This window comes from Leucoraja erinacea, chromosome 24 (assembly GCF_028641065.1).
Source record: "Leucoraja erinacea ecotype New England chromosome 24, Leri_hhj_1, whole genome shotgun sequence".
NCBI classification, from domain to species: Eukaryota; Metazoa; Chordata; class Chondrichthyes; order Rajiformes; family Rajidae; genus Leucoraja; species Leucoraja erinaceus.
Window position 1 is genome coordinate 25,201,543 of NC_073400.1, and position 19,954 is coordinate 25,221,496.

Below are 19,954 nucleotides of genomic sequence, written 5' to 3' on the forward strand. Positions count from 1 at the left end.
CTTCAGAATTAAGGGACAGAAGTTTAGGGGTAACATGAGGGGGAACTCCTTTATTCAGAGAGTGGTAGCTGTGTGGAATGAGCTTCCAGTGGAAGTGGTAGAGGCAGGTTCGATTTTATCATTTAAAAATAAATTGGATAGGTATATAGATGGGAAAGGAATGGAGGGTTATGGTCTGAGGGCAGGTAGATGGGACTAGGGGAAAATAATAGTTCGGCATGGACTTGTAGGGCCGAGACGGCCTGTTTCCGTGCTGTAGTTGTTATATGGTTATATGATTAACATCCTCTCTGCACCCTTTCCAGCTTGACAACATATTACCTATAACACAGTGACCAAAAACTGAACACAATACTCTAAATGTGGCCTCACCAAAGTCTTACACAACTGTAACATGGCCTCCCAAGTTCTATACTCCAAACTCTGGCTGATAATATTAGTTTGCATCCGCCCTTTAATTTATAAACGCTGTTATTCATCTTACTTTAAAATAAAGACCAAGGTTTTGTGGTGGTGGGAGGGGGTGGGGGCACTTGAGGATATTACAACATTTCCTGATGTTTTGTTGATATCCCATGATCTAATATCTCTCTCAGTCAAATAAATATCTGACTCACCCAGAAGGAATATAATGTGGAAACATTTGAGTTCGGTCCAAATTGGAAGGAGAAATAGTAATGTGGAGAATATTGTAGATGGACACAAAAAGCTGGAGACCCTTCTGGCCTCGACCCGAAACGTCACCTGTTCCTTTTATCCAGGGATGCTGTGTGACCCATTGAGTTACTCCGGCGTATGTGCCTCTCTTCGGGTTAAAGCAGCGACTGCAGTTCATGTAGAGAACATTGTAATTGGGGAGAGGTTGAAAGCGCTGGTGTTTGATTTGCCAATCCTTGTTCACGTTTCCCCATTTGACAACATCCCATCACAGAAGGCATTAAACAGACCAGTCATAGTGGAATGGCGGGGGTAGACTTGATGGGCCGAACGGCCCGATTTCTGCTCCAATAACCTGTACGATCTTACGAATGGTCGCGACCTGAAACGTCGCTCATCCTTTAACTCCAGAGATGCTGCCTGTCCTGTCCCGCTGAGTTAATCCAGCAGGTAGACAAAAATGCTGGAGAAACTCAGCGGGTGCAGCAGCATCTATGGAGCGAAGGAGATAGGCAACGTTTCACGTCTCTATCTCCTTCGCTCCATAGATGCTGCTGCACCCGCTGAGTTTCTCCAGCATTTTTTGTCTACCTTCGATTTTCCAGCATCTGCAGTTCCTTCTTAAACAACGAGTTAACCCAGCACTTTTGTGTCTCTCTGCTGTATTTACTGGCCTTCCCAGTAAAAACACAACGATTGTCACTTTAAACGCGAGCAGGCTGTGTATGCTCGCTGATGAAGTGCAGACCGTGGACTGCAGCAGGCAATAAACACATGGTAAACCACACACAAGCATCATTAGAGGCTCCACGTCCAGCCGAGAGCCACGGGGAAATTAGAACTGCACAACAGAGGATTTTCAGGCGAAGAACCCTCGTAGGAGGTGGAACTCTTTGAGTCGTCTTCTAAGTCACAGGTTGGACTTTCACCCTGTGTTTCTGCTGATCCAGGTAAGGCGAGGTGAAACTTTCGTGACTCGTGTATAAACTGAGCGTGAAAACTTTCATCGGCACGGTGGCATCTGCGGAGACCTGTCGCTGTCGAATGGGGTGAACGACACCCCCTGCGGTTAGCGAGCTGTTACAAAGCTTCAAATCTGACTTAATAAAACCAGAGATACGAAAAGCAAGGAAGTGATGTCCCTGTCCCACTTAGGAAACCTGAACAGAAACCTCTGGAGACTTTGCGCCCCACCTAAGGTTTCCGTGCGGTTCCCGGAGGTTTTTGTCAGTCTCCCTACCTGCTTCCACACGACCTCCGGCAACACCTGCAACCTCCGGGAACCGCACGGAAACCTTGGGTGGGACACAAAGTCTCCGGAGGTTTCCGTTCAGGTTTCCTAAGTGGGTCAGGGGCATAAAACTCTGGCAGTAACCAAGGAGACAGAAGGGGAGAGAGGCCGAGGAAATAGAGTGGCAGAGCGAGAGAGGGATTAAAGATGAGGATTAAATTAAAATGAGTGTGAGAGAGACAGATAGAGAGGGGGGAAGTAATCTTTTCAATGGCAAACAAGGAAACAGGGAGAAAACAGAGGTTTTTCACACAGAGAGTGGTGAATCTCTGGAAAACTCTGCCACAGAGGGTAGTCGAGGCCAGTTCATTGGCTATATTTAAGAGGGAGTTAGATGTGGCCCTTGTGGATCAGGGGATCAGAGGGTATGGAGAGAAGGCAGGTACGGGATACTGAGTTGGATGATCAGCCATGATCATATTGAATGGCGGTGCAGGCTCGAAGGGCCGAATGGCCTACTCCTGCACCTGATTTCTATGTCTATGTTTCTATGTATTTAAGAAGGAACTGCAGATGCTGCAAAATTGAAGGTACACAAAAATGTTGGAGAAACTCAGCGGGTGCAGCAGCATCTATGGAGCGAAGGAAATAGGCAATGTTTCGTCCCGAAACGTTGCCTATTTCCTTCGCTCCATAGATGCTGCTGCACCCGCTGAGTTTCTCCAGAAAACAGATGTAGATGGGAGAGGCGAAGAGGAAAGTGAGATTAGAGAAAAGAGAGGCAAAATGATCTACAAGAGTAAACAAAAACAGGGTAGAGTCCAAGGGACTGTCAGTCAAAGTCAATTGTATTCATCACATGTACCCGAAGGTGCAGTGAAATGCACCTGGACTGAATGGACAGCTATTCCTTTTCTCCAGATATACTGCCTGACCCGCTGAGTTACTCCAGCTTTTTGTGTCTACAGTTTAAACCAGCATCTGCAATTCCTTCCTATGCACTGAATAGGGTGATTTCACCAAAGGTCAAATGAGCGTAGATCCCCCCTCACGTGACCGAAAATTCTGACTGGAGAACATCTCTCAGTTTGGTACATGTAAGTGAATGGGGAAACACGCACTTTCACACCCGTTAAAAACATGGAAAATGGCCGATTTTTGAGCTGAAATTTTCTGTGCTAGTCGGGGTGACCCTGAACCACAGCGACCTAAATTTTCAGGCAAAACAAAAGATAGAAAGTGAGGTAATTACAAGAGGGAACTGAAGGTAGAAAGCAGCGGAAATGAACAGCTGACAATTGCCGTGGTGATTTTAAGATCCAAAATATCGGGAATTATCGCATTTGCTCGCTGAATTTCATCAAAACTAAGGCATTATTAACTTACTTTTGATGAAAAGGGTAGAAAGAGGGAGTGCGAGAGGGAGAAGACGAAGAGTCCAGATGCCCTAAAGTTTGGAAGAACTAGAGATATTTTCAGAAGATAGATACAAAATGCTGGAGCAACTCAACGGGACGGGCAGCATCTCTGGAGAGAAGGAATGGGTGACGTTTCGGGTCGAGACCCTTCTTCAGACTCATTCCTACCACTTGCTACCTCACCTCCCTACCCCCACTGTGTAGGAAGGAACTGCAGATGCTGGTTTACACCAAAGATAGACACAGAATGCTGGAGTAACTCAGCGGGGCAGGCAGCATCTCCGGAGAGAAGGAATGGATGAAGTTTTGGATTTTTTTCAGACTGAGAGTCAGGGAAGAGGGAGTCTAGAGATATGGAGGGGTAAGGTGTGAAAACGACAGATCAAAATGGAAGCAGCTCAAGGAAAATGTAGAATGGTTAATTGTTAGCAGAGGGTTAAGGTGACAATGAGGCATGCAATCAGTAACTTAATGAGAAGGACAGTGAACTAGGTTGGGGGAGGGATGGAGAGAGAGGGAAAGCAAGGGTTACTTGAAGTTAGAGAAATCAATAATAATAATAATAATAATCTTATTTATATAGCACATTTTCAGTCAACTTGCATTGACCCCAAAGTGCTTCACATAATTACATTACATTTACACACAGGCAAAGGTGGGTGAAGTGTCTTGCCCCAAGGACACAACGACAGTATGCACTCCAAGCGGGATTCGAACCGGCTACCTTCCGGTCGCCAGCCGAACACTTAGCCCATTGCGCCATCTGTCGTCCAATCATACCGCTGTGTTGTAAGCTGCCCAAGTAAATTATGAGGTGGTGTTCCTCGACTTTGCGATGGGCCTCACTCTGACAGTGGAGGAGGCCCAGGCCAGGACAGAAAAGTCAGCGTGGAAGGAGAAGTTTATGTGTTTAGCAACCGGGAGATCGCTTCGGCCTAGGCGTGGCAAACTGGGAGATCACCCATTCCTTCTCTCCAGAGATGCTGCCTGTCCCGCTGAGTTACTCCAGCATTCTGTCTCTGTTCCCGCTCATCCCTTACCTCAGCGGATGAGGTGAGATACCTCTGCCCCCCTAGACGTGGTGTGTTCTACCTGCCTGCCTCAGGAAGTGACAGCTGCTATTGTGGTTCTGAACGGGACCCTTCTCTCCTCTTGGCCAACATGGATAGGTGACGTTTCAGGTCTGGACCCTGCCCATGTCCTCCAGAGATGCTGCCCGACCCACTGAGTTACTCCAGCACTTTGTGCTTGATGCAAGATTCCAGCCTCTGCAGTTCCTTGTGCTTCCCTTTGAATTTCTTCGACAGGGTCACCTTGGTTTTCAGTGGACAGATTGAGATGGGAGAGGGCTACGATGACTTGGATGTGACTCTGTGAGACGGGAAGGCAGAGTATCCGAGGGGATGCTTCATCGTCCGTCTTATAACCATATAACAATTACAGCACGGAAACGGGCCATCTCGGCCCTTCAAGTCCGTGCCGAACACTTATTTTCCCCTAGTCCCATCTACCTGCACTCAGACCATAACCCTCCATTCCTTTCCCGTCCATATACCTATCTAATTTATTTTTAAATTATAAAATCGAACCTGCCTCCACCACTTCCACTGGAAGCTCATTCCACACAGCTACCACTCTCTGAGTAAAGAAGTTCCCCCTCATGTTACCCCTAAACTTCTGTCCTTTAATTCTGAAGTCATGTCCTCTTGTTTGAATCTTCCCTACTCTCAATAGGAAAAGCTTATCCACGTCAACTCTGTCTATCCTTCTCATCATTTTAAATACCTCTTTTGTCCCCCCTTAACCTTCTGCGCTCAAAATAATAAAGACCTAACTTGTTCAACCTTTCTCTGTAACTTAGTTGCTGAAAACCAGGCAACATTCTGGTAAATCTCCTCTGTACTCTCTCTATTTTGTTGACATTGTCTTCTCAATGATTCAGGTCCACGTTCTCTGCTGAAGTAGAATGAGCGCTCTACAGAAATCCCTGAGCCTTCTCCGCTCCCAGTCTGCCTCCTCCCTACACCCGCTTCCCGTGGCATCCCGTGTCAACACACCACATCCAGGGATACTGAAGGATGCCGGTGCATCGGCCGAGGTAAGGAATGGGATGCTGGGGTTGCAAGGTTGACTGTGGTAGGAATGGAGCCATACAGCATGGAAACAGGCCCTTTGGCCCAACTTGCCCATGCCAACCAAGATGCCCCAACTATATTCTTAAGTTCCAGGAGCAGAATTAGGCCATTCAGCCCATCGTCTACTCTGCCATTAAATCTATCTTTCCCTCTCAACCCCATTCCCCTGCCTTCTCCCCATAACTCCTTGGAGCGCAGGAGGATGAGGGGTGATCTTATAGAGGTGTATAAAAGTCACGAGAGGAATAAATCGAGTAGATGCACAGAATCTCTTGCCCAGAATAGGGGAATCAATGACCATGGGTTCAAGGTGAAGGGGAAAAGATTTAATAGGAATCTGAGGGGTAACTTTTTCACACAAAGGGTGGTGGGTGTACGGAACAAGCTGCCAGAGGAGGTAGTTGAGGCTGGGACTATCCCGACGTTTAAGAAACAGTTAGACAGGTACATGGATAGGACAAGTTTGGAGGGATATGGACCAAACGAGGGCAGGTGGGTGTAGTGTAGTTGGGACATGTTGGCTGGTGTTGGCAAGTTGGGTCGAAGGGCCTGTTTGCACATTGTATCACTCTATGACTCTAACACCTGACACCTGTACTAATCAGGAAACTGTCAATCTCTGCCTTAAAAATGTCCATTGACTGATCCGTCTGTGGCAATGAATTCCACAGATTCACCAACCTCTGACTAAAGACATTTCTGCAATACTATGCAATGTTCTGCTATGATGTACATTGAAGCCCCTTTACTTTCTGCCTGTTACTTGTATCTGATTTTGCCACCTCCTCTGGCAACGGATTCCAGTTATCAACCAGCTGTCTGTGTACTTGGAGTATTACATGCAGTTCTGGTCGTCCCATTACAGGAATATAACGCGGCACAGTGGCGCAGCAGCAGAGATGTTGCCCTACAGCAACGAGACCTGGGTTCGATCCTGACGACAGGTTCTGTCCGTAAGGAGTTTGTCCGTTCAACTTACGACCGCATGTGTTTTCTCCAGGTGCTCCAGTTTCCTCCAACACTCCAAAGACGTGCTGGTTTGTAGGTTAATTGACTTTTGTTAAATGCACCTAATGTGTAGGTTGCGAAGCTGGGATAACGTAGAACCAGTGTACGGAGTGATCGCTGGTCGGCGCAGACTCGGTGGGCCGAAGGACTTGTTTCCACACTGTATCTCTAAACTAAAACTCAATTCATTAATCACTCATTGACATCTACGGTTCCCATTTGATGAATTTTGTTTTCTTTTGTAGGTGACCATCAAAGAGCAACAGCCTCTGCAGAAGGATGGTTTTGTGCTACTCAGGTGAGGCGGAGTTTCTATCATGTCTTTGTAGATATTCATACCAGTGGAAAGACAGACTTAGTTGCCCAAACCTGACCTCCCAATGCTGGCCGTGTGGAATTCGATGAGTGACCACTGGTGTTCCACAGAAATCAGTGCTGGGATCTCTGTTTGTTTCTGATATACATCATAGACGTTGAGAAAAATATAGACGCGTGGGGCAGTAGGTGTTTTAGGTGTTCTGTTGTGTTTTATTTGTATGACTGACTTGGCAAATGAAATTCCTCGAATGTTGCAAAACATACTTGGCAAATAAAGTACTATTCTGATTTCACTGTACCTCGGCACACCTGACAATGAACTAAACTGATATATAAGGAAGTTAGAGAATATTAGATTGGTTTCTCTGGAGCATTGAAGGTTTATATAATAATAAGAGGTACAGATTGGGTATTTTTCTCAGGGTGGAAATGTTCAATATTAGAGGACAGCTTTAAGATGAAAGGGGGTTAAGTTTAAACATAGAAACGTAGAAAATAGGTGCAGGAGTAGGCCATTCGGCCCTTCAAGCCAGCACCGCCATTCCAATATGATCATGGCTATCATCCAGAATCAGTATTTAAGAAGGAACTGCAGATGCTGGAAAATCGAAGATACACAAAAAATGCTGGAGAAACTCAGTGGGTGCAGCAGCATCTATGGAGCGAAGGATATAGGCAACGTTTCGGGCCGAAACGTTGCCTATTTCCTTCGCTCCATAGATGCTGCTGCACCCGCTGAGTTTCTCCAGCATTTTTGTGTACCATCCAGAATTAGTACCCTGTTCCTGCTATTTCCTCATATCCCTTGATTCCTTTAGCCCTAAGAGCTATCTCTAACTCTCTATTGAATACATCCAGTGAATTGGCCTCCACTGCCTTCCGTGGCAGATAATTCCACAGATTCACAGCTCTCTGGGTGAAAAAGTTTTTCCTCATTTAAGTACTAAATGGCCTACCACTTATTCTTAAACTGTGACCCCTGGTTCTGGTCTCCCCCAACATGAGGAACAATTTTCCTGCATCTAGCCTGTCCAGTCCCTCAAGAATTTTTATATGTTTCTATAAGATCCTCTCTCATCTTTCTAAATTCCAGTAAATACAAGCCCAGTCGATCCATTCTTTCATCATGTCAGTCCCGCCATCCCAGGAATTAACCTGGTGAACCTACGCTGCACTCCCTTAATAGCAAGAATGTCCTTCCTCAAATTAGGAGACAAAAACTGCACACAATACTCCAGTTGCAGTCTCACCAGGGCCCTGTACAACTGGAGTAGGACCACCTTGCTCCTATACTCAAATCCTCTCATTATGAAGGCCAACATGCCATTTGCTTTCTTCACTGCCCGCTATACCTGCATGCTTACTTTCAGTGACTGATGTTCAAGGGCACCCAGGTCTTGTTGCATTACCCCTTTTTCTAATCTGACACCATTCAGATAATAATCTGCCTTCTTGTTCTTGCCACCAAAGTGGAGATAACATCACATTTATCCACATTATACTGCATCTGCCATGCATCTGCCCACTCACCGAATCTATCCAAGTCACATAGCATCTTCCTCGCAGCTCACACTGCCACCCAGCTTTGTGTCATCCGCAAACTTGGAGATGTTAGATTTAAAGATGTTTGGCAGGTTTTTTGCACAGTGAATGATAGGAGCCTGGCATGCAGTGTTAGGGATAGTTAGTGGTGGAGGCAGATGTGATAGTGGGGTTTGAGAGGCCTTTAGAAAGAGAGGTGGATAGGGCAAGGAATAGCACAGCGCAGTGGTGGAGTTCCAGCCTTACAGCGCCAGAGAACCAGGTTCGATCCTGACTGCGGGTGCTGCCTGTATGGAGTCTGTACGCTCTCCCAGTTACGGTGTTGATTTTCTCCGGGTGCTCCGGTTTCCTCCCACACTGCAAAGATGTATAAGCTTGCAGGTTAATTGGCTTTGGTGAAATTGTAAATTGTCCCTAGTGTGTACGATAGTGTTAGTGCGATCGCTGGTCGGCATTTGGCAGCATGGTCGGCACAGACATGCTGGGCCATGGCATCTGTTCCTGTGCTGTACTCTTGTTTACATAATACATTGGAGACAATTTGGAGCATAGTCAATAATGGGATGAATGGAATGAAGAGATTGTTAAGAAGAACGGCCAAGCGTGATGGGTCTTTACTCATTGAGGTTCTGAAGAATGGGCGATGATCTTAATGAAGCAAATACGATTCTTAAGGGACTTCATAGTGTGGATACTGGGAAAGGTTTTCTCCTATTGGGGAATGTGGAACCAGTAGACATAGTTCCAGAGTGAGGGATCACGAAGTAGTCATTTCTTCTCTCAATCTGTTGTTACACTTGGAAGCTGATTCATCAACTGTCATAATCATAATAATCATAATCCTACTTTATTAGCCAAGTATGTTTTGCAACATTCGAGGAATTTGATTTGCCATATAAAAAGCAACAGAACACACAAAGTACATTTCAACATAAACATCCACCAGAGTGACTCCTCCACATTCCTCGTGGTGGAAGGTGAAAATAAGTTAAATCACCCCCTTCATTGTCCTCCAGTGGTCGGGAGCCTTGAGCCTTCCGTTGATGGGACGATCTTGACTGCTGTAGGCGGCGGCGGGCCTCCTCGGCGGGGCGATCAAGCTCCTGCATCGGGGGCACGTTAGCTCCCCCGCGCCGCCGATCGGACCTCGGGTCGGGGCTAGACGAACGTCATGCGGTTTTGGAGCTCCCGACTCGGTCTCACCCGAGACTGCGAGCTCCTTGGTGCTAAAGGCCACAGGCCGCGGTTGAGAGCAACGATCCCAGTCAAGGAATCGGCTCCGATAGTAAGTCCACGCTCAAAGTGGGGTTCAAAGTCAGTCCGAGCAAGGCCTCCAGCTCCATGATGTTAGGCCGCAGAGCGACTGGAGATACGATCCGGAAAACAATCGCATCTCCGGCAACGTAAGAGAAAGTTTCCTCCGACCCCCCCCCCCCCCCATCCACCCACCACATAAAACAAACCAGAGAACATTAACACATACTTTTAAAACACACTAACAATATTAAAAAAAAGGTGAAAAGGACAGACAGATTGTAGGCGAGGCAGCCATTGAAGCGCCACCTGGTGGAACCCATGGATGAGTCAAGGGTCGTACACATCACAGAAAGGTGGAGCTGAGACCAAAGTCAGATCAGTCTTGACCTTATCAAATGGTGTGAGCAGATTTGAGTAACCATATAGCCTACTTAGTTTAGTTTAGTTTACCTTAGAGATACAACGCTGAAACAGGCCCTTTGGCTCATCGTATCCATGCGGACCAGCGATCTCCGTGCTTTCCTACACGCACAAGAGCCAACTTACGGTTATACCAAGCCAATTAACCTATAAACATGCACATCTTTCGAATGTGGGAGGAAACCAAAGCACCCGGAGAAAACCCACGCAGTTGTCAGGTGTGAACCAGGGTGTCTGGCGCTGCAAGGCAGCAACTCTACCGCTGCGCCACCCTGCCACCCTACCCTTTCCCCTGGGCTGATACCCAGGCACTGCAGTGACGGGTGCATTTTTTGGGACTGAGTTGACACATGTTCCAACCCATGCGAATGTCGTGGCTTTTTCTTACAGGATGGCGAAACCAAAACTACAGAAATCAGAACGGGAAAACATCTCTGCAACAGCCTCCACCGCCCTCGCTGGTAAGGGGTGAGCGGGAGACTTTCTTTGCAATCCATGGTGATATCATTTAGGCCTGGCAGTGATCGTTTGTTTACAACGAACCTTGTGATTGTAGAAACCAAATGTCACAACCCAGTGCTGGGGGATGTGAGCGTGGTTTGGACATGGGACTTGTTGGAAGAAAGTTCATCCAGCATGGAAACAGGGTCTTCAGCCCAACTAGTCCACACCGCCCAACATGTCCCATCTACACTAGTCCCATCAGCCTGTGCTTGACCCATAACCCTCTAAACCTGCCATATCCATGTACCTGGCCTGATGTCTACCGAGGTACAGTGAAAAGCTTTTGCTGCCCGCTAACCAGCCAGCGGTAATAGTTGATACTTGACAATAGTCTCAGAGATGATTCAGAGTAATGAATAGCTTTTGGAACTTTTAGATAGAGTGGTAAAGAAGGCCTTTAGAAATGTCAAGGACCAGAGAGCGTAGCTTTAAGGTGAGAGGAACAAAGTCTAAAGAAGTGCGGGGCAAGTCTTTTACACAAAGGAACGCGCTGCCAGGGCTGGTGGTGCAGACAGATATGATAGTGGCATTGAAGAGGCTTTTAGATTGGCACATGGATATGCAGGGAATGGAGGGATAGGGAACACATGCAGGCACAGGAGATTCATTTAACTTGACATCATTTATCTTGGCATGGACAAAGTGTGCCGAAGGGCCCGTACTATGTTGTACGCTCGGAAGCAAATTATTTTGTTATTTGGTCACTTCTGAGAGAGCTTTTTATTGCACAGCTTACTTACTGCATAGTTCCACATTAGAATTATGAATATACCTCAGAAATACCTCAGCAGTCTGAAATGATGTTAATAACACATTAATCACACAATAAAGTATAAGGTATCATCCATTCATTCATCCATTAATTAATTAATTGATTGATTCATTCATTCAAATTAAAGAGGTTATATAAAAGCTTATCTCTGAAGGATAGACATTCGTTGAATACCAAAATCCTGAGGTTTTGTTAATTCTCCTGTTTAACAGGAATTTTCCTGTCATTCTGCAGATGGTGCGACGGAAACAAAGAACGCCGAACGTCAGGAAACTCCTCAGGAGGTGAGGGTTTCTGATTGAGTCTGTGGTCATTACATGGGTTCAGAAACCCGTTATGCATGGACATTACAATGAAATGGGTTATAATGCGATTCAGCATGAAAACAGGCCCTTCAGCCCACCGCCCACCAAAGTCCTCGCCGAATCAATGATCACCCGTTCACAATTAGTTCTATGCTATCCCACATTCCCCATCCACTCCCCGCACACACAAGAGGAACATGTACAGAAGAAAATTAATCTACAAACATGCGCGTCTTTTGGGATGTGGGAGGAAACCGGAGCACCCAAAGGAAACCTACGCGGGTCACAGGGAGAATGTGCAAACTCCACACAGACAGCACCCAAGGTTAGGTTCAACCAGGGTCTCTAGCGCTGTCAGTGAGCAGCTCTACCATCTGTGCTATTAGACAATAGACAATAGACAATAGGTGCAGGAGTAGGCCATTCGGCCCTTCGAGCCAGCACTGCCACTCAATATGATCATGGCTGATCATACACAATCAGTACACCGTTACTTTGAAATGAGTTTGAACATTATACAGCAATAGAGCTGCTGCCTTACAGCGCTAGAAACCCGGGTCCAATCATGACCACGGGTGCCGTCTGTACGGAGTTTGTACGTTCTTCCCGTGACCGTGTGGGTTTTCTCCGGGTGATCTGGTTTCCCCCCACATTCCAAAGACGTGCAGGTTTGTAGGTTAATTGGCATCAGTAAAAGTTGTAAAATTGTCTCTAGTATGTGGGATAGTGCCAGTGTGCTGGGATCGCTGGTCGGCATGAACTTGGTGGGCCGAAGGGCCCGTCTTTATGCTGCACCTCTAAACTGAACTAAACTCCCACATTCCGAAGACGTGCAGACTTGTGGGCTAATCATCTTCTGTAAAATGCCCCTCGTGTGTAGGATAGAACGATTGTACGGGTGATCCATGGTCAGCATGGACTCAGTGGGCCGAAGGTCCTGTCTCTATGCTGTATCTCTAAACTAAACTAAATTAATATGTATTTTCATGAACAGACATATGCAAATACAAGAAAGGTTTCGACCCCGAAACGTCACCTATTCCTTTTCTCCAGAGGCTCTGCCTGACCCGCTGAGTTGCTCCAGCTTTTTTTCTTGGTTCTTGGTTTCTTGGTCCTCCAAAATATTCCAGATGGAATTTAAACTGGAGGTGGTGAAGGGAGGGCTTAAGCCACAAAGGGTTATTGGGAAGAAAGAGCTACTTTAAATTTAGTTGCATCTGGTTCTGTCTATCGTAAATGAATATACACACAGATACTTGGTGCCGCTAGAGATTTTGCCCGAGTGTTTTAATTTTCCTCAGGGGTTTTCAAAAACAAAACCAGAAGCTGCAAATCATATATAATGCCGCCATTTGGCTCTAAGATTTTGCTGTTGGCGACTAGTACACTGGGACATACTGTTCAGTTTATGCAGAGGGATTTGATCGGCCCTGAAATGGGTTCTGTGCAAAAGGGAATATAGTGGCCGCCTATTTTACAAGGCAGGGTTGGAACATTGCCGAACTCAATCACACCGAGCTCTATGCAAATTCGAAGGGAGCTGTCTCCTGGACAATATCATGGAGTTTTTTTAGCCTTTGAATTCTGTGCTTCAATGACCACTCTAATCCCACCTGACGCTGTTGGAATAAACGTTATACACGTCATGGAGTATTGGCAGTGGGAGAGCATGGATTAATCTAGTGTTTAAGAAGGAACTGCAGATGCTGGGAAATTGAAGGTAGACAAAAATGTTGGAGAAACTCAGCGGGTGCAGCAGCATCTATGGAGCGAAGGAAATAGGCAACGTTTCGTCCCGAAATGTTGCCTATTTCCTTCGCTCCATAGATGCTGCTGCACCCGCTGAGTTTCGCCAGCTTTTTTGTGTACCATGGATTTATCTAGGTTCATTCCCAGGATGGGAGAAGGTGATTTTTTCCATAAATGGCGGAACTGCCGTGAGGTTTGGAACGTCTAGGTGGGTGGTAGTGGAGTAAACTGATCTCCACTGGAGAAATGGAATAGGTGACGTTTCGGGTTGAGACCCTTCTTCAGTCTGGAGAAGGGTCTCGACCCGAAACGTCACCCGTTCCTTCTCTCCAGAGATGCTGCCCGTCCCGCAGAGTTACTCCAGCATTTTTGTGTCTGTCTTCGGTTTAAACGGTTACAGTATCGGCTGTAATGCCACACAATTAATCTCCACTTACAGCGAGAAACTGGTGATAAATTGCTGAAGGGTTTTACACATCTGGTTGATGTCAATGCAGGAAAAACAATACAGCACAATGTCAAATAGGTTGTCTACTTCTCATTGTTCAAAATACAAAGGCAAAACTCTACTAGTTTCACTGTTATCCTGCTGAGTTTCACATTTTATATCCCCCTTATCACCTTTTCCACAACCAACAATGGACCATTGTGGGCTCCACTTTTTCCGTGATCATCGGAGCTGGCTTTGATTTGTTTTCATATCTTTCATTTATTTCTTCTTTGTACCTTTTCATACCTCTAGTTTCCCTCTCCCCTGACTCTCAGTCTAAAGAAGGGTCTCGACCCAAAACGTCACCTACTACTTTTCTCCAGAGATGCTGCCTGACCCGCTGAGTTACTCCGGCATTTTGTGTCTATCTTCGGCAAAATTCAACTTCACTGCAGCAGAAGAAAGATGTCACTCCTTCTTGTAGCATACACTTCACAAGAATTTCTACAGAAAGATACAATGTTAGCTCATTGTGGTCTGCAGCCTGTTTTATTAAAGAAAGCAACTTGTTCATCTGCAGATCGGAGGCTACATGGTACAGGGATATAAATGTACAAATGCGGGCTATATCTTAGTCTGCTGTCTGCAGCTGTTATAACACAATGCATGTTACATTTGGAATAGATAGCCAGTGCTTAGTTTAATTTAGAGATACAGCACGGAAACTGGCCCTTCGGCCCACCGAGTCCACACTGACCAGTGATCCCCGCACACTAACACTATCCTACACACTAGGGACAATTTACCTTTTTTTTTACCAAAGCCAGTTAACCTACAAACCTGTACGTCTTTGGAGTGTGGGAGGAATCCGGAGTTCCCGGGGAAAAAACACGTGGACACGGGGAGAACGTACAAATTCCCGTACGGACAGCACCCGTGGTCAGGATCGAACCCGGGTCACTGGGGCTGTAAGGCAGCAACACCATCGCTGCACCACTGTGCCGGGCCTTACTGCTTACTGTGAATCTGTATCCAAACAAAGAGCCTTGCATTTTAATACATTCACAGCCAACAATCATTTTAATCTCACGGTGGTGCAGCGGTAGAGTTGCTGCCTCAAAGCGCCAGAGACCCGCTGAGTTGTGCCCATCTTCAACACAATGAGTCAGTTGTTTCTATTAATTGTTTCAGAAATTTGACATAACTCCAGCAAACTGCAAAGTCCAATATGATTCCGGATCATCTGGGGATGAACAAGAGGGAGAGAGTGATGAGAGTGGAGAAGGTAGGTGTGACTCAACATCTGGGTATCACTTGATGTTCTTTGTATCGCACCAGCTGATCTTCTTTGGTACGAGCATCGAGGGCGGTCATGGTGGCGCAGCGGTAGAGTCGCTGCCTTACAGCGCTTACAGCACCACAGACCCGGGTTCGATCCCGACTATGGGTGTACGGAGTTTGTACGTTCTCCCTGCGTGGGTTTTCTGCGAGATCTTCAGTTTTTCCAAGGTTAATTGGCTTGGTGTAAATGTACATTTTCACTGGTACATATATATATAGGTTCCATTATTGTTTGCTTGGTGTAAATGTAACATTTGTCACTGGTGACATATATATACATAGAAAATGTTCCATTATTCGAGCCTGCACTGCCATTCAATATGATCTGGGTGAGATGCCAACTGTATTTCGTTGCCTTCTCTCCATACCCCTGATCCCCTTAGCCACTGCACAATCCCTCTTAAATAAAGCCAATTGACTGGCCTCAATCTGGGTGTGTGCAGAGAGTTCCAGGGATCACCAGGTCAGTGCAGACTCGGTTTAAAGGATTTCCCCCTGAAGGTCCTGTTTCCACATCGGGTGTATCTAAGAAATTTTGTAAACTATAAATCCCCTCTAAATCCTTCCTGGGCTAGTCTCTTTAAGCAGATGACTGATGATCATATTTTTGAAGCAGGTCAAGACTCGGTCTGGTCCTGTTTCCACAGTCATCTCTATTCCTTTACTCTCCAGAGATGATCTGCCTGACCCCGCTGAGTTACTCCAGATGTTTTGGTCTATCGTTTTGGTCCATCTTTGTTCATATTTTTTAGTTTAGAGATACAGTGTAGAAACAGGCACTTTGGCCCACTGAGTCCTCGCCAACCATCAATCAACCAAACATTAGTTCTATCCTACACTCTCAGGACAATTTACTCTTTACTATTTACAAATGCCGATTAACCTACAAACCTGTACGTCCTTGGAGTGTGAGAGGAAAGTGTTGCACCAGGAAGACAATCCTTGCGGTCACAGAGAGAACGTACAAACACCGTACAGACAGCACCCGTAGTCAGGATCAAACCCGGGTCTCTGGTGCTGTAAGGCAGCAACTATACCACTGCGCCACTGTGCCGCTAACGGATATACAAGAAAACTCCAAGCATCTTTAAGGGCCTGTCCCACTTGGCGATATTCCTGGCGTCATATCAGTGTTGCCGAAAGATTTTGAACATTTCAAAATCCAGCGGCGACAAAAAACCACCGCGCATCATACATCATCACGCCGCGTCATACATCATCACGCCACATCATACATCATCATCACGCCGCGTCATACATCATCACCCCACGTCATACATCATCACGCCGCGTCATACATCATCACGCTGCGTCATACATCATCACGCCACGTCACCCCCACGTCACCCCCGTGTCACACGTCATCATGCCGCATCATACATCATCACGTCGCGTCATACATCATCACGCCACGTCACTGCCGTGTCACACGTCATCACGTCGCGTCATACATCATCACGCCACATCATACATCATCACGCCACATCACCGCTGTCACGCCACGTCACTGCCGTGTCACACGTCATCACGCCGCGTCATACATCATCACGCCGCATCATACATCATCACGCCTTGTCACACATCATCACGTCGCGTCATACATCATCACGCCGCGTCATACATCATCACGCCTTGTCACACGTCATCATGCCGCATCATACATCGTCACGCCGCGTATTTTTCGGTGACCTCATACGTCAGTCAATGATGCCAGCAGTCGCCGAAAAAATCGGCAAGTGGGACAGGCCCTTTAGACTTTAGAGATACAGTGCAGAAACAGGCCCTTCAGCCCTCCAGGTCCACACCGACCAGCGATCACCTCGTACACTAGCACTGTCCCACACACTAAGGACAATTAACAATTTACGGAAGCCAATTAACCTACAAACCTGAACATCATTGCAATGTGCGGAGCACCCGGAGAAAACCCACGCGGTCACAGGGAGAATGTACAATCTCCATGGAGACAGCACCCATAGTCAGGATCGAACCCATGTATCTGGTATTGTAAGGCAGCAACTCTACCGTTGCGCCACCGTGCCGTCTGAACGATGTAATGATATGGAGGACGAGTGCCTCCCCTCTAACATTACTCTGATCTCACACGCAGACAGTAGTTCCAGCGAGCTTCTCAGCAGCTCTGCAGAAGAGGTGCCGATTTTGAAAAGGCTGGGGCTCCAGAGGTAGGCAGCCAAAGCAAGTGTGTATGATGCTGCAACTAACCATCCTGCCATCTAACTTCAATGCATGCCTGCCCCTCTTCCGAGCTTGTGTCCGTGCCTTGTGTAACTGTGGAGGGGGCGCTCGCTGTTCACCGGGACTTTGGAGGCTTTCTGTGAACGGCGGTCACTGCGGGGGCTCAAGTGCTTCGGGGTTGGTGACGGCTGTCAGCGTTATAATCTGATGGTCAATGTTTGCTAACTACGCCAATAGCAGTTTTCATTAATGACTTACCTGTAAACTGTTACTCTGAAGCCCTCTCTCTCCGCCCATCCCCCACCCTAGTCAGCCTACTAGTCTCACTGTCGTCATGCTTAGTTTCACTGTTTGTATCCACTCGTTTGTCATCTTCTCCACCACCAACAATGGACCATTGTGGGCTCTACGTGATTATAATCAAGTCAGGACTGGACGTGATTACAATCAAGCTACCCACAATGTATGATAAAGGTCACAGGTGACGTTTCAGATCAAAACCAAGTGTCTCGATCCAAAATGTCACCTATTCCTTTTCTCCAGAGATGCTGCCTGACCCGCTGAGTTTAGTTTAGAGAAACAGGCCCTTCGGCCCACCAAGTCCGTACCGACCAGCAATCCCCGCACATTAATACTATCCTACACACACTACGGACAATTTTACATTCATACCAAGCCAATTAACCTACAAACCTGTACGTCTTTGGAGTGGGAGGAAACCAGAGCACCAGGAGAAACCCACACAGGTCACGGGTTGAACATACAAACTCCGTAGAGACAGCGCCCGTAGTCAGACTGATGATTCTGCAGTAGGGTCCTGACCCGAAATGTGGTCTGCCCATTCCTTCCACAGTTGCTGTTAGACCCATTGAGTTCCTCCGGCACTTTGTGTTGTGCCTGAGATTCCAGCATCTGCAATTCCTTGTGTGTTCACACTGCTTGTTATATTTGGTCGGCAAATTCACAGATGAGATTAGTGAACTTCTACATGAATCACAGGAGTCACGTTTACTTATTTATGGGATGGAAAATCACATGAGATTTGTGAGGCATGTAATTTGTCTTACACCGACCCCCAGGCTTAACAATACTCCCAGTATTAAACCAGTGAATAATTCCTCTCAACACTAATGATTCTCCATGTGCTGTAGTCTTCATCCACTCTGGAATTCATACGGACCCATGTGAGACCCTTCCTGTCCTTCTGTTCTTGTTGAGTCCAGTATGGAGGGAAGATTTATTTGTTCTTCTTCTTCTTGCGTGTGGCGTGCAGAGCCTAAAGTTTGATTGTGCACGCCGGGTTGATTGCATTTGTCGAAACAGGGCCGACCACGTGAAGGTTGCAATCTCCCACCCCATTTATTTGTTGAACATAGTTTAGTTCAGTTTAGAGATACAGTGCAGAAACAGGCCCTTCGGCCCACCGAGTCCGCGCCGACCAGCGATCCCCCGCACACCAACACTATCCCACACACACCAGGGACAATTTACATTTATACCACTTCAGTTAACCTACAAACCCGTACGTCTCAGGAGTGTGGGAGGAAACCGAAGATCTCGGCAAAAACCCCACGCAGGTCACGGGGAGAAGGTACGAACTCCGTACAGTCAGCGCCCGTAGTCAGGATCGAACCCCGGTCTCTGGCGCTGTAAGGCAGCAACTCTACCGCTGTGCCACCTAGAACATGGAAGAGCCCAGCACAGGAACAGGGCACATGGACCTGTCTTCAGAAAGTCCCGTAAACGTCACCCATCATTTTTCTTCAGAGATGCTGCCTGACCCGCTGAGTTACTCCAGCACTTTGTGTCTGTCTCTGTGCTAATTTGATGTGCTGCCTAACTTGGTGACCATTCCAACGTCATCTTGTGGAACCTCTCATTGTAGATCAGTTGTGACCAGCGAGGGCTCTTTGCCCAGGTCCAAACCTCTCCGTTGAGAGAACAGCTGGATACGAAATAAATTCAACATCTTTTCTTATTTTGCAGGGAATTCTACACAGAGAAGGAAGCAGAGGTAAGGCTCTTTAAAATAAAATCTACAAATTCGGAGGATAACTCATTGTCATCTTCAACAAGCCGATGGTCAGGAATGGGAGCCCCGACAGACACCTCACCCTCAGCCCACTGGTGCTGAGACCATTAGCTGCGGTGGTTGAATGAAGCGACTCAGTGCATACGAGGGAGGGTAGACACAACATGCTGGAGTAACTCAGCGGGACAGGCAGCATCTATGGAGAGAAGGAATGGGTGACGTTTTGGGTGGAGTCCCTTCTTCAGACTAATGTCAGGGGAGGGGGCAGGACAAAGAAATAATGTAGGCGGAGACAGTAGGACTAGTGAGAGAACTGGGATGGGGGAGGGGATGGAGAGAGAGGGAAAGCAGGGGCTTACCTGAAGTTAGAGAAGTCAATGTTCGTACTGCTGGGGTGCAAAACTACCCAAGCGAAATATGAGGTGCCTCATATTTGCGCTTGGGTAGTTTACACCCCAGCGGTATGAACATCAACTTCTCTAACTCTAACTTCAGAACAAATGATAGTTCGGAGGTCTCCAGTGAGGTAGATGGGAGGTCAGGACCGATCTCTGGTAGGTGGTAGGATGGTTAAATTGCCTGATAACAGCTGGGAAAAAAACTGTCCCTGAATCTGGAAGTGTGTGTTTTCACACTTCT

At 46.8% G+C, this 19,954-nt stretch overlaps 1 protein-coding gene across 1 annotated transcript in view; it reads left to right on the forward strand.

Annotated features, from left to right (window-relative positions):
* The first annotated feature begins 1,209 nt into the window (after positions 1–1,209).
* The window catches only part of si:ch211-163l21.11 (inositol 1,4,5-triphosphate receptor associated 2), a 56,861-nt gene continuing 38,116 nt past the window's right edge, over positions 1,210–19,954 (forward strand). The window contains exons 1-8 of the mRNA XM_055655116.1: positions 1,210–1,607; positions 5,249–5,404; positions 6,695–6,747; positions 10,377–10,447; positions 11,497–11,546; positions 14,938–15,031; positions 17,198–17,270; positions 19,270–19,297. Coding sequence (XP_055511091.1) covers positions 5,273–5,404; positions 6,695–6,747; positions 10,377–10,447; positions 11,497–11,546; positions 14,938–15,031; positions 17,198–17,270; positions 19,270–19,297 — 501 coding nt within the window. The 5' untranslated portion in view covers positions 1,210–1,607; positions 5,249–5,272. The remainder of the gene's footprint in view (positions 1,608–5,248; positions 5,405–6,694; positions 6,748–10,376; positions 10,448–11,496; positions 11,547–14,937; positions 15,032–17,197; positions 17,271–19,269; positions 19,298–19,954) is intronic.